Raw genomic sequence first — 14435 nt, forward strand, 5'->3', positions numbered from 1 at the left:
TGAAGAGACTATGAAGGGTAGTTGTGTTAGAGTGACATGTACGTTGGGCTGGCTGTGCACGACGTTTGAGTTCTTGTGAGTTTTGGTATGCCCACCAAACGCCTATAAAAAAAAGGAAAAAGCTCATTCTACAAAAAAAAATGTCATTTTTGCATTTCTCTTAGAGTGAAAAAGAGAAGTGAATAGAGTTTGCTTCTAGTCCTGCTTCCTGTGCTTTGATCTTGGTAACAGCGGTAGGTGATAGCTTCATCGACACTTCAAGAGTTATTTAGTGGCTCACCCGATATGTATACCGATTTGTAGGCTCCTTTATGTAAGTCTGTTATGACCGTGTAAGGTCCTTCCAAGTTTTGACCGAGTTTGCCTTTTCTTAGGAAGGATTGAGATGTTGCAACTTCCCGCAGTACTAAATCTCCTACTTTGAAACTGCGTGGTCGGAGCCTTTGGTTGTGATATTGAGCCACTTGTTGGTTGTAGGTGGTGATGGTTAGGAGTGAGTTGAGTCGTTCCTCCTCCAGCCGATCATTTGATATCGGTTTGTAAGTCTATACCATGGGGATTTGAGGGTGACTTCGACGGGGTCATACATCCCCCCCCCCCTGTGTGAGGAAGAAAGGGGTTTAACATTTCTTTGATCGGCGTAGAGTCTGATTGCTGGTCCGTCATGTTTGAGAGACAGTTTTAGTGTGAAAAGATAACTTTAGGCAATGAGAAGAGGAGTCATGTGTTATTCCACGCTTACCGCATTAAATAATAAGGATGTGGGATTTCCGAGTAGTTAAGCTTTATTGGTTCACCTTCTGTGATGAGATGGGTCCGTATGTGTAACCCGACAATCAAGTTAGTAAACAGTAAAATGGTAAAGAAGTGAACAAATATCAAATTTATATTATCAAATTGGCTCTTAAATTGGAAAATGTTGACAAATTGATCAGAATATAATCAATTTTAATAGTAACAATTTATAAAATTTAGATGAATTTATCAAAATTTACTAAATCTGATTGGGCTAAATTGATGGGAACATTTTGACCCTTGATCCACTTTAAGGCTATATATAAATGTACAGTGTCGGCGTTGGCAGCTGGTAAAGAAGTGGAATGAGTGAAGGATATGATAAATGAAGTAGCTTTACTTGTTAGCCATGGAAATAGAAAAAAGGGCAGCATTGATTTGATCTATGAAAGAGGTAAACCCTGACCCCTAAAATGTAATTTATACTTGGATTGGATGCTACTAAAGTTCTAAAGTTCCTTCTCATTAAACCACATAAATAATTAAGTAGTGAGTGGTATTTAATTAATGAAAAGAAAGTGGATTTGACAGTAACAAGTGATATAAAGATCCTGAAAATTCAACAGGAATTAGTGATGTATACTCCAATTGCAATTGCAATTTTATATCAAGGATAAGGAGATGCTTTCATGAAAGACTCAAAGTTATATTATCATTCAATCTTTTAGGTACATTCACATGGATAAAGTTATTCACTGTTTCCTAATCATACTTTTATAGGAAACGATAACACTTGACAATTATATATATATATATATATATATATATATTGTGTTTTGGAAAATAAACAAAACCAGGCAATGTATGAATCTTACTGAAAAATACATCCTATTAATAAGCCCTGGTATCTACAGGTTGTACTTCAATTGGCACCGCAAGAAAAAGATCTCAGATTTCATTCTGACTAAATATATTCGAGGAAAGGGGACTGTGCGCAAGTCGCCGAACATGATTTATCTCAATAATGATACACATGGTTTAGACAAAAATAAAAATAAAAATAAAAGGCAAAAAGCATAATTAAGCATCTGAACTTTACTCGTTTTAAGAATTAAACCTCTAATCAATTATTTTTTCATATTGGAAAATCACGGGCCTCTAATCAATTATTACATTGAAAAATCATGGGCATCTTAAAACAGGCAAAGCCCATGGGTTTAATTATGCATTTCCATTTCCAGGATTCAATTCCTGATTGGATGGTTAAGTTGATCTAGTACCTTAACCATTCGGACCACGTGCTCGGTGGTCTTTTACTAATTCCTTAATATAAAGGTCACTAGTGGCAGAGCCAAAAATCCATACCTAGGAGGCTAATTTTAGCCATGCTATTGAGAGTGATTTTCCAAAGTGCCGAGCAAATTTTTTTTAACCTCCAGTACGCTGAAACTTTGTAGCTTTAGTATGTTGGATAAAAAAAATAAAATGAGTGAGTTTGGTAGGGTTTAAACCTATGACCTCTTACCTTAAAATAAACTTCCTAAACCAACTCAACCACTTTGAACTATTGAAATGATATTAAATGTAAATCAATATGAGAAGGGGCTAAAAGGGACAAAACTAACTAACAATACTCAAGGGCGGAGCCGGTGCCTGGGGAGCTTTGGTCCTCCGGACTGTGGGCTGGCTCCGCCCCCGGAGGTCACACAAGTCTTGCCTAAATCAGTTGTAGACATTTGGTAAAGAAAATTTAAAAAAAAAAAAAACAGCCATATATAAAATCTTCTGCTTCAAAAGAAAAAGTTTGAAAAAATTAGATTATTACTTGAATCAATTGTAATACAACCACATAATTTAAATTCTTGCAGCAGTTTCAATTTTCATTTTTCATTATTAATGGAGAAATTTATCTAAAGGAATACGAAATGCATAGAGTACATCAAAGAATTAAGCACATAAAATCCTGCAGTTTGAACTTACAGTTTTGGCTTTACTGAATATACATAGGACCTAGTTTGATCAGTGCGGAGGAATCAGTTCCACCTAGGATTGTCATGAACATGAACTCAATCCTTATTCCCACCAAAAAAACTAATGAGCTTCACTATCGATCTCAATAACACTACAACCAGGCTGTTTTCTCACGTGATTCACTTTCATATCCTGCCGAAGATCATTAACCAATTCCCATTTCTTTGAATCAGCATATATATTCGATAATACCACAAAGGCACCATCATTCTTACCCTCTAATTCAACTAATTTCCTCGAGGCAAGTTCACCCATTTCCACATTATTGTACATGTTACAAGCATTAAGCAAAGCACCCCAGGCGCCCGAATGAGGCTTAATCGGCATGCTATTGATGACGTTTAAAGCTTCATCTAAGCGCCCAGCTCGACCATATAAATCAACCATGCATCCATAATGCTTAAGTAAAGGTTCAATTGCATATTCTGTTCTCATTGAATCAAAATACTTACGGCCTTCCTCCACGAGTCCAGCCACACCACAAGCCCGAAAAATTGCAAGGAAAGTGATCTCATTGGGGAAGACTCCATCTTTTTGCATTAGGGAAAATAGTTGAAGGCACTTATTGGCAGCCCCATTCATAGCTAGTCCATTCATGGCACTATTCCATGTATAAACATTCTTTTCCTTCATTCCCCAAAACACATCCATTCCTCTATTCATGTCTCCACATTTTGCATACATATCAATGAGTGTTGTTCCTAATGTAACTGTCACTCGAATTTTGTTTCTGCCAATATACGTATGGCCCCATCTCCCATGATCCAAGGCACCTAACTGGCTACAGGCAGATAAGAATGAGACCATACATACTTCATTTATCTTGAGACCCTCTGATTGCATTAAATAAAACAAACGCAATGCCTCCCTTGACCGCCCACATTGTCGATACCCATCAATCATCGTACCCCATGCAAAAGGGTCTCGTTGAGGCATTGAATCAAATAGTTCTCTTGCAAAACCAACATCACCGCATTTCGCACAAGCACTCACCATAGTTGTTTGACACACCAAATCTGGGTGGGGAATTAATTCAAACACCTGGTGACAGGAACCCAAAACCCCCAATTCGGCATACATAAGGATCAATCCACTTTGAACATGTGGATCAAATTCAAACCCATATTTTATAACAGCGCAATGGACTGCAGGGCCAGTCCATCCTGCCGAAAGCTGTGCAGAAGCACGAACAAGGAAATTGAAAGTGTAATTATCAGGCATAATACGTTTACCAGAAGAGAGGATTTTGTTAAAGAAACGAAAACTGTGTCGAGGAGTAGAACCTTTTGAGTGAGCTCTGATCAATGAGTTTAAGGCAAAGAGAGTTGGGGTCTCACATTGGTCGAGAATTAGATTGGAATAATCAAGATTCCTGGGGTTTTTAATGGCGATAGTGGCCACAAATTGACCTACGAAGTTACAGTCGTTAAAATGGTCATTGATAAGAAGTTGGGTATGAATTTGCTTGAGCTTTTTAATACCAGTACCAAATTCTAGGAGAGACAAAAATGCCTGCTTCGACAATGATGAAGTTAAGCAGCTCATTCATAAATGTCTTGAACCAGAACACTTGTGTTTCTGAAAATTTCCCGCGTTTAGCTTCCATTTCATGGTTGAATTAATTAATAATTTCGTCAAATTACAAGATTTCCCGTCCGTAATCTGCTAATGTTTTAAAAGTTGGGCTTGTACAGAGAAATCCCAATACAATAGCCCACAAAGATAGTGAAAAAAAAAAGGATTTTTAGGAAGATTTAGGAGATGTTTTAACAAAAAGCAAAACTACTTTCTAAGCTTTTGCTTAATTAATGGCGCATAATCCTGATTATCATTTTGTTGAAAGTTAAATGAAATTAGGCATAAATACAAAAATAAATTTTGGCTTCTCATTTACAGGGATGTTCTTATAGTTTAAAAGTTTACAAAAACTCACAGTTGAGGTGTCCATTTGCAAAAATACCTCCATTTGCGTAAATACTAAAATCGTTAGTAAACAATGGCAATTTCAAACATTTTGTTACTTTTTTCTACTTTGAAAACAATGGGAATTTGAGACATGTTACTTTTTCTACTTTAAAATGTTCTTGTATTATATATTAGGTTGAGTAAAACGAGATTGGATATCATTGGAAATTTTGGTGTAAACATTTGTCTAAATAGTGAAAACGTTTATTTTTGTATTTGTAAAATTTTGAACCACGAGGCTTTGCAAATACTTAAAATTACAAAGTTTTTTTTTTTTTTTTTGTATTCTACCCACAAAATTAATTCGTAATTTTTTTTAATGAAAGTAAAATATATATATATGACTACACAAACTAAAATTTTGTGACCTGGTGAAATTGTTATTTAAGGGCTTTCTAAGCGTGCAACCTCAAATTTTGCATATAATTAATTGGTTGTAGGGATACACATAGGCAGCTCTCTTTGTCATTGTAAGTTGTCATCATCAATGATTACCTTGGCAAGGCAGATTACAACAGCTGAAACTCAAGGCAAAAGCAAATCCGAATCCGAACCCGAACCCGAACCCGAATCAACAAACGGTTTCTTAACCTTTCTCATCTTCAAAAGCATCTTTGATTCCATCATCAACTTAATGTACTTCTTCCTCACCAACAACATTGGATGTCTTTCTATAGACACTTGATCACCATAAGCTTCCTTAAGAATTGTTGTGCATGTCTTGTTCCTACGAGACAAATAAAATAGATGGGGATGCCTTTCAAATGCCTTGTGAACTTTTTGAGGCAACCCAAAATACTTCTTTAGGCACAAAAGTTTCTTCCTTTCTGCTGAATGCTCAACAAATAAAGATAGCAACTCATGAAGGAACCCCACAACTCTTTTCTCTGCAATATCACTATTTGGATCCAAATGTGAATAATCCTCATAAGGTGATACATAAGGAAGCTTGTCAAACTCTTTTAACCAATCTTTAATCTTCGTCTTCAACCTTAAACCCTTTGATGGAAAAGATGGATACTCAATTACCTCCATTGATTCTCCATTATATACTCCTTTTCTCATGCGATTTCTTTGCAAAATAGATAACATCTTTTCCCCACTTTCTACACTCAAACCCTTCAACCCATCCGCCATTTCGACTACCTTAAGAGATCCGTCCAGATTCTTCTCAGGGTGTTGTAAAAAATCCTCTGGCAAACCCAAATACCATATCATCCCTTGAATAATCTTGAAAGGCAACACTTTTTCCTGGCTCATTAATATGAACTTCTTCAGTCTTTCTCTCAAATCCTCTTTACACTCCTCGAGTACCTTTTTCTCTTCCTTGTGAATCTCTACAGCTTCTTGTGTCAATCTAAACCAAGGCAAATTATATTTAGGACCAGTAAACTCCTCAAAAATTGAAGGGTATTGCCTTAAAAACCTTGCAACCTTGATTTTCACATCAAATTGCAGTCCTCTCTTTGACACTTCAGAAATTGGGATGCAACCATTGGGATCTTGGGCTATGATATTTTTCAACAAAATAATGGGTTTAAGCTCTAAAGACTTGTGTATATGCTGTATTGAATCATAGTATGGATCTTTCTTCCATTTCATGTATACATTCACATAATTCTGGGTTTGCAAGTACTTGTATGGAGGATTTTTGGGGATATGATTAATGCAGGTAAAAAATGAACCTTCAGAGGTAAAGAAAAGCGGCTTTAGGATTTTAGATTTGGACTTTGTCAGGAACATTGAGTTGAGGAAGCTGGATTAAGATTGAAAGCAAAATCAGCTAAACTTGGAAGACATTATACTAGAAATCGTAATAAAAACGAAGTTGAAGCAGCTAAACAAGTGATTGGCAAAATGGTGGCTATAAAAAGCAGCTGAAGCAAGATGCAGGACAGATGGTACGGAGATCACTAGAATGCAGACCCCATTCATTTAGATTCAACAGCTTTCATCATTATGACTGAATTATTGTTTTAATATCAGCATCCCACCATGATTTCTGTGCCACTTAGCCACCAGGATAACTTGAAAGGAAATTGCTAGAAATATCTGATGCATTCGTCCCTTTCCCACTGAGATAGCTCAACAGCCATAATACTGCAAAATGGTTAATTGTAACTTGCTGAATCAGCTATCATTAGGAGCCCAGAGTGTTTTAACCAAAGACCCATCTCAGCCATAATCTGGAATCAAAATTTAGGAAGTTTGGCAAATTTTATAAATAATAGGAGAATTAAACGCAATCCCAAAAGTTAACTTAATTTGTGCATTCATGCAAAGATTAATACCAAGACACAATAAAGAGGTGACAGAGATTGAATCAAAGAGGAAAAGCCCAAGATAGGTAGGAATTGGAGGGGTATTTTACAATAGAAAAGCATCGAAAATTGCACAAAATAATATAGAATGGAGATAAAAACTTACAAATTAGAACTGAATGCATCGCCGGAAAGAAATAAATGAGTGAAAGTTGCCAGCGACAGCGATACTGATTGAGAGGGCTGGACTGGAGAGTGCTTCAGTGGCGGACGACAACGTGGACTGGATGTGGTGACCGGCGAGTCTGAGGGTGAAGGATTGACTGGTGAGTCTCCAGCGAAGTTGTAGGTAGTGAGCGGGAAGAAGGGGGTCAGAGAATCGATTATCGAAGATGGGATGAGATGAGAAAGGGAAATGTCGGATGAAGATTAGCAGTAAGAGTGAGATGAAGATCGGGACTCTAGGGTTCAGGTGAAGATTTTGGGAAGGTGGGCTTTGGAAGTTGGGAACAGATATTTTACGAAATTACATAAATATCAGAATTATTTTGAAATAGATGCATGCAGCTAAGAAGTTTACTATTTGGAAACAATTCGAAATTACACTGAAAAACTCAATCAAAACTGTGTTTTTTTAATAGAAAAATTGTTAAGCGCACTTATAAATTATCATAGAACACCCCCAAACATCCTCTGTTGGCAGTGGCGAATCCAGGAATTGAGGGAGGGGGGCGAAACTCTATGTAAAAAAATTTTTATATTAATTGAAAAAAATACACTTTAGTACATAATTGTTATCAACCGAACTTCGTGCTCTTTTAAACATAAATTTATCCATTAACCTACATAATGAATTAAACCAATTCAATCAATAATGCCAAATCAATTCAATTAATAATACCAAATCAATTCAATTCAATTCAATAAATACCAAATCGATTCAATCAATAAATAATACCAGATCAATTCAACCAATTCAATTAACCTAAAATTAAGAATAACCTAAAATTAATAACAATCTATCAATCAATATCCATTAACCAAAATTAAAAATAAACAAAACAAACTATCAATATCCATTTTCCTAAAATGATTTTAACCTAAAATTAATTTAACCTAAAATTTAAATTAAAGCAGAAAAAGAACAATTAAACTAACCTGGCAGGGAGAGACAGCCGCAGCAGCAGATCGGAGATGGGCGGACGGCCGGCCGGAGACAGGGAGAAGTCGGACGGAGGAGGAGAGGAGAGGAGACTGAAAGTGGCGGCGTTTTGCGTTTGGGGAGGGATAGGGAGCGGAGAAGAGAAGTCGAGCGATGTGAGGGTAAAGAAACGCAATGAAGTCCTGTCCTCCTTGTCTGCTATTTAGATTCACTTACCAAAACGACGTCGTTTTGGTTAGAACCAAAACGACGTCGTTTTGGGACAAAAAAAAAAATTCGGGTGAAGGGGGAGGCAAATGCCCCCTATGCCCCCCCCCCCCCCCCCCCCCCCCTAAATCCGCCCCTGTCTGTTGGTGAATATGAATTCGTAACCCTGCTCAGTCGTGTCTATCGCTTTGAAGGTGCTTACTTACTAAGGAAGAAAGTTCATATAACCAATCCAATGAACTTGACTAATTAAAAGATAGATGTGCACCTCTTCATTTGATAATATTTCATAATTTACCAAATTCATGTAAAATTATTTGGATGATAATAATATAGTCCAGCTTTAATAAATAAGTAAACATGACTCTAAGAAATATATTTAAATGTTTTACAGTAAATAACTAGAATGGCCGTAATTTACAAGAATGTGAATGAAATAAGATATGGAGGTTTGAAGGAGAGACGAGACCTTATAACCAAAACTTTTCCTTTATTAATATTGTTTCAAGTATCTTAATACTAGTAGGCAAACATGTGCCAATCTTTTATCTCTGTATGCTATAATTTTGCAGCTTTAACTTATCAGGAAAAAATCAAAACCAAAATCTAATTCTCCTAATTCTAGCTAGCTACACGAAGAAATGGGGAAAACAAACAGCAAAATGAAAATTCAAAGGGTGGAATCATTTTCAATCATTTGGCGAACTTCATTAATGACAAAATGTGCTTTGTGGCCTCCAATCACCTCTGACTGTTTCTTCCCATCTTTCCATAGCTGTAACACAATATATCAATCAGCCATATTGAATTTAAGATTCATTTACAAAAGATGCAAGACAATCTATGAGCTGCTGCTACTTGATTCACTTCAAAATCACATGCGCTGTTAAGCGCTGCGTGGTCATGCACGATTTCAATTGTGTATTGTATGTGTATTTCGCAACCGTCAATCAATGGCCAAATTTTGCAAAAAGAATTCAGTATAGAAGACCAAATATACCAAACTTGATGTAGAGAGACTAAACAGAGACATCGTGTAAAGTATAGGAACCAAATGTACCAAAAATGAATATATGGGTGAAAATGACAAATGCAGAGACCAAATATTGACATTTTCCCCAGAAAGTTTGGCAACTCGAGTTTGGATTTAAATTTACGCCAGCAAGAGAAAATTGAGCTTGCAAAGCCCTTGCTTAACAGTTTGGCTTCTTTACAAACCTAAAAACAGTTTCTTATTAATATTGAGCCAAAAGTTTACCTGTATGGTAGGCATCTTCTGCATGAGGTTGTAGTCCACCACATGCAAATACATGAAAAACAAAATAATAATGAAACATTTTATTGGATTAACAATATAAAGCTGATTTCTATTAAAAGTCCAAAGAAAAAAAAAGGCTAAGCTTTTTCAAAATCATGTTATCAAGTTTAAGGATGCATATTATTGTCTCTTCTTTCAATGATTTGTTGTTACACATCCTAGATTTGTAGTCAGCAGCAAGATTAGGCTAAGTTTTTAATTTCAATTTCAGAATTAAATTTAGGAGGCAGGTTAGGTAAGTTTCAGATTCAATTTTGAATTTTAACTCTGATTTAGTTTGTTAAATATTAGCTTTATTCTCTCAGTTTAGGGCTGTATTGGCTACCATTTAAGCTCATGTAGCTGGAATATAAATCAGAATTGGACTTTTTTGTTCAAATTATATAGTCTTTGAGACGGTTGGGTTCTCTCTAATGAGCCCTTTGTACTTCAAGATCCCATAACCATAAATTCATCTTGGTCATCGACTTCTAAGCGAAAAGAAGCCAATCCAACCATTTCTTCCTCTGGACTGCATTGATGGCGAAAACAATGTTCACAGCAGCTCAAGCAGCCCAATGAGTCAGTGGAACCATCAAATCGAGGAAAATCAAGTTTGGAAATTTAGGAACTAGATTATCTCATTCCTGGTGGGGGAGTTCATGCTGAGGGGCTTGCTTGTTTCATTGACCACCACACACACTCTGCAATTTCCAGCAAGTTCACGGATAAATTCTTCTAAGCATCTTCCATTGTTGCTCATTCTTGCTCCCTTTCGGTTTTATCTCTTGCTCCATCTTCCTGGGCCCTGGTACGTTACTATAAAGACCTCAAGTCGTTGTTGGATGGTACGCAAGTCTCCCATATCAAGTGGCTCTGATACCAATCCGTTATAGGCCCAGAACTGGTTTCTAGTTATGGGACCTTGAAGTAAAACTTCTGGTTGTATAAAGGGGTAATTTAGTGAAATTTCCACCTTTATAACCTATTTTGTTAGGCTATAAGGTTAGTGCTTATTAGAGAGAACCCCACGATCTCAAAGACTATAATTTGAAAACAAAACTTCAATTCAAGCTACAAGAGCTTAAATAGGCAGTCAATACAACCCTAAAGAAATAAACTCTTATCTGAAATTCTTTAAAATAAGTTAATCTTTAACTAACCATATCAAAGCTAGAATTCAAAATAAAATCTCAAACTGAAACTTATCTAATATGCGTCCTAAATTTACATCAGAAATTGACTTTAAAAGCTTATCCTAATGTGACTGCTGTCTAGGATGTGTAACATCTGTACAGACCACATTGGCTTAAAACTATGTTATTGTAAATGGTCTACAGCAAACAAACACAATTCACACAATTCTATATCAAACTAGCTAATATCAATGATTACATACCAAACGAATTTTCCTACATCGAAAAATTATAGCCAATAGACCATTAGTTAAGAAAGTAATGCAGTTAGAAGTAAGCAACAAGCATGTGAAGTTTATAAGAAACGATCAAGCAATAACACGGTATTGAATTTGTATCTGGCTAAAAACATATCAGAACTCAATGCTTTAGAGAGAACAGTATCTATTGGCAAAATATGTGTGTAAGGCTTACCCAAACAATCAATAAGCAGAACCTCAGATGAATGAATAAGAGATATTGAATGTTTTCAGTGTTTGTTTGTGTATGTATGGAGTGAGACCTAAATGAATAAAATTATAGAACATTGAACATGATAGAGGAATATATAACATATATGAATTTTAAGTACATTTCATAAGTAGCCTATGAACAAGATAAACTTATCTAAAATAGTCTAATTAGACAAATTTAATCACATTGTAACAAGAAATTTATCTATATGTACGAAAATTCATCATAAGTATGTGGATATCAGATTTTCTCTAAAATAGTCTATACTCTATATGTATGCCTACAGCCTATCCATTCATGCACTAACATTGGATGGAATGACATTTTCCATCCTAAAGTTGGCATCGTAGGACAAATAGATCCAATTAACTTTTATGAAAAAATTACAAGCCTAGTTCTAATTCTGGTCATTAAGCCTTATTCTTACATTACATTCAACTCGCCATTTTCCCTTTAGCTCAGAAAAGTATGTTATAACTATGTAGGGGTTTAATGACCAAAATACTTGGAACTTGGGGGTGAAATTTGTATATAAAAGTTAAATGGGGTTTCTTTGTCCACTGATGCCAACTTCACGGTGGAAAATTGTACTTTAATCCTCTATTATTTAGGTGAAGAAATACTACTTCCCAAAACCAATTCAACAGCAGAGTTCATGAAGGAAACATATTGGTATGGAGACCTTTACGTGTGCAACAAAACAAATGAACAGTCCAAGAATACAACTTATTCTATTCATAATGTCAACAGACTTCAATTTTGTCATTAAATTTGATCTATCACTAGAACTTTTTACGGAGATAACCAGGAGTGTATATTTAACACTGCTAGATTATTAGGCAAGTTGAAGGCCTTCCTCAATTGAAAGTTTATTCAACTACAAGAATAAAACAAAATATGGACAGTTCATGCACAAAGTGAGACGTGAAGACAATTTACAAAAGGCATATATATGATCATGGGACTTACAGTAACTCCTGCATGAGCAACAAGCTTGTGTGGAACATTATTGACATCAACACAGTAGAACCGCAATCTGCGTTATCGAATTGAATAAGAAAGGAACAATTTTAATAAGTATATGTCCATATCTTCCCAAGTCAGCTGGCTTAATAATATCAAATATTTGGATTTTTAGACAGATTGCCAATACTTTTTAACCATATTTATTTATGCCAGATGCATAATGCATACATCAACTCTTTCTTTCATATCTGAAGAAACAATTTATCCCTGAGTTGTCATGTGTGGAAGTGCCATGTAGCAATGTGGGGAGTCTTTTATGAGAAATACCGGACTCAAGAAGGACAAACGAGAACAGAGTCTTCTGAAAGAGGGTAAAAGACATGCATATACAAGCAAGATGAAAGATCTGGAACAAACGTCAAAAAGAAAGATGCAAATGATACTAATGAGCACAGAGTATTTCTAGGAAGAATATGATACTTCCTTAAGAAGAAGGCAAACATGAACTTATTGCATTGCTGCCATCAAGGTAGTAAAATGGCATACCAGGCATAATATTCAAGAACTGTAGAGTGACAAGAAAGTATAGAATTCTCACTTCAAACTTCTTTACAGTTGGTACCTCTTTACGAATTTCGAGACAAGACATTTGTGTGCAGAAATGCAAAAAATGAATAGTCAATCAAACCTTGGATAGTAATCAGCTGCCAACTTTTCCAATTTTGGTTTCAAATATATACATTTTCTGCACCAACTCGCCATCCTACAAGTACAAACAAAAGATAGTGCTAAACTTCACATTCACTACAATGAAGAAAACAAGAAAAATAGAGATTTGTCAATACATGAATGCATTATTGGAACGAACATCTATTCAGCAAAGTATTGGACAAGATATACTATTATTTGATCATAAAAGATCAGGAGAAATTGACCATAGCCTTGGAAGATCATTTCTCAACTAATTCTGCAACTCAAGCACACTCGTTCTGTCCACACCCAGACTTTATACACCAGGAGGAATCTTCTGAAAATTTTCAAACAATAGAGGGGCATTTCCAACAGTATAGTTCACATACAGCCCCAAATTCTATGTTGAAATTCACAGAATCAAATAACTGGGAGGACAAAAAAAGAATTCCATTCACTGGTAAGTTTCAAGTAAAATTAAGAAGGTAGATAGCATCAGAGACAATTCTGAATTCTCCCTTCGCCTCAATCACTATGTAACAATAACAAAAGCAGATTAAAAATGACGAAACGAAACAGACCAAACCCCTTGATCAATTCTAACAAATCCCCAAATCCTTGAACAGATTAAAAAGTATATAATATGGTCAATACCAAACAATAATAACCGATTCCTCAAGTTGCTGAGCCTCTGCTATGATCCGATCGAACTGGCTCTCGCTGATGATGGGTACAAGTTCAACCGATACAGGTGAATCATCAAGCTCCCGCAAAGCCCTTTCTCCGCTCAAAGCATTAAGAGCTTGAATTTTCCCACAAAAAGCGAGAGATTCCCAGGTAAAATGAGAACCTACTGACTTTCTCGGAAAAGAAAGTGTTTTGAAGCTTGGCGTTGAGACATTCAAGGAAGGAATTGAAAAATCGCGCGAAAGGGGAAATTGGTTAATTGTTGAGGGAGAGAAATGTCGGGTCTGGGCCATGTGTTGTTGGCGAGAAAAGGAAAAACCATGAATAGGGGAAGTGCGCCAAAGAACCCAAAAGTAGTAGAAACAAGACAAGAGTTGAATTAAGAAGGAATCTATCGTGAAATGGGCCCAGAGATATTTTGACAATGGAAATGGAAGAACAACAAAAATTCACTAAATTGTTCCATCTCCAACATATATATGGTCTTGGTTGGGGTCTGGAATTCTGAGAAAGTAGATATTGTTGTATGTGTCGTTCATATAGATTTGTAAGATGTGTCAACATCCCCTATGTTATGATATTTATTTACTTTTGTCACTTCAGTTTTAGTTGGGTTTTGATTTTGAAAAACAGTTTGAAACCCGAAGATACATGGGAAAATTGTTAAAATTAAGTTTTTCACATGAGTTTTAATTGAGTTTCACATCAATTTCTCGACCTAAAACTAGGTGAAACTCTAAGAAAAAATTAAAACTTTGTTTTAATGTTTCAAAATAATTTCAATC

The 14435-nt window shown here is 35.8% G+C and overlaps 3 protein-coding genes across 6 annotated transcripts; all 3 read right to left on the reverse strand.

The window, feature by feature from the left end:
• Positions 1-2597: 2597 nt before the first annotated feature.
• Positions 2598-4503, reverse strand: LOC136218070 (putative pentatricopeptide repeat-containing protein At5g40405). Its single transcript, XM_066004813.1, has one exon. The coding sequence runs from the start codon at positions 4309-4311 to the stop codon at positions 2827-2829; it is 1485 nt and encodes a 494-aa protein (XP_065860885.1). The 5' UTR covers positions 4312-4503; the 3' UTR covers positions 2598-2826.
• Positions 4504-5108: 605 nt separating this feature from the next.
• Positions 5109-7628, reverse strand: LOC136218071 (protein WHAT'S THIS FACTOR 9, mitochondrial-like). 2 transcript variants are annotated; one of them, XM_066004815.1, is made up of 2 exons: positions 7159-7628; positions 5109-6831 (listed from the first exon to the last, which is right to left on the reverse strand). In XM_066004815.1, the coding sequence occupies exon 2, from the start codon at positions 6472-6474 to the stop codon at positions 5257-5259; it is 1218 nt and encodes a 405-aa protein (XP_065860887.1). In that variant the 5' UTR covers positions 6475-6831; positions 7159-7628; the 3' UTR covers positions 5109-5256. The 2 variants fall into 2 exon arrangements, with proteins under 2 accessions (XP_065860887.1, XP_065860886.1); XM_066004814.1 differs by having other exon boundaries at positions 5109-6917; positions 7159-7626.
• Positions 7629-8831: 1203 nt separating this feature from the next.
• LOC136218073 (thioredoxin-like 3-2, chloroplastic) lies at positions 8832-14145 on the reverse strand. Of its 3 annotated transcripts, XR_010683629.1 has the most exons (6): positions 13618-14145; positions 12962-13036; positions 12277-12343; positions 11269-11356; positions 9620-9637; positions 8832-9136 (listed from the first exon to the last, which is right to left on the reverse strand). XR_010683629.1 is itself a non-coding variant. In XM_066004816.1 (5 exons), the coding sequence occupies exons 1-5, from the start codon at positions 13941-13943 to the stop codon at positions 9032-9034; spliced, it is 591 nt and encodes a 196-aa protein (XP_065860888.1). In that variant the 5' UTR covers positions 13944-14138; the 3' UTR covers positions 8832-9031. The 3 variants fall into 3 exon arrangements, 2 of the variants coding, with proteins under 2 accessions (XP_065860888.1, XP_065860889.1); XM_066004816.1 differs by lacking the exon at positions 11269-11356 and having other exon boundaries at positions 13618-14138; XM_066004817.1 differs by lacking the exons at positions 9620-9637; positions 11269-11356.
• Between the last annotated feature and the right edge of the window lie 290 nt (positions 14146-14435).

This window comes from Euphorbia lathyris, chromosome 2 (genome assembly GCF_963576675.1).
Source record: "Euphorbia lathyris chromosome 2, ddEupLath1.1, whole genome shotgun sequence".
NCBI classification, from domain to species: Eukaryota; Viridiplantae; Streptophyta; class Magnoliopsida; order Malpighiales; family Euphorbiaceae; genus Euphorbia; species Euphorbia lathyris.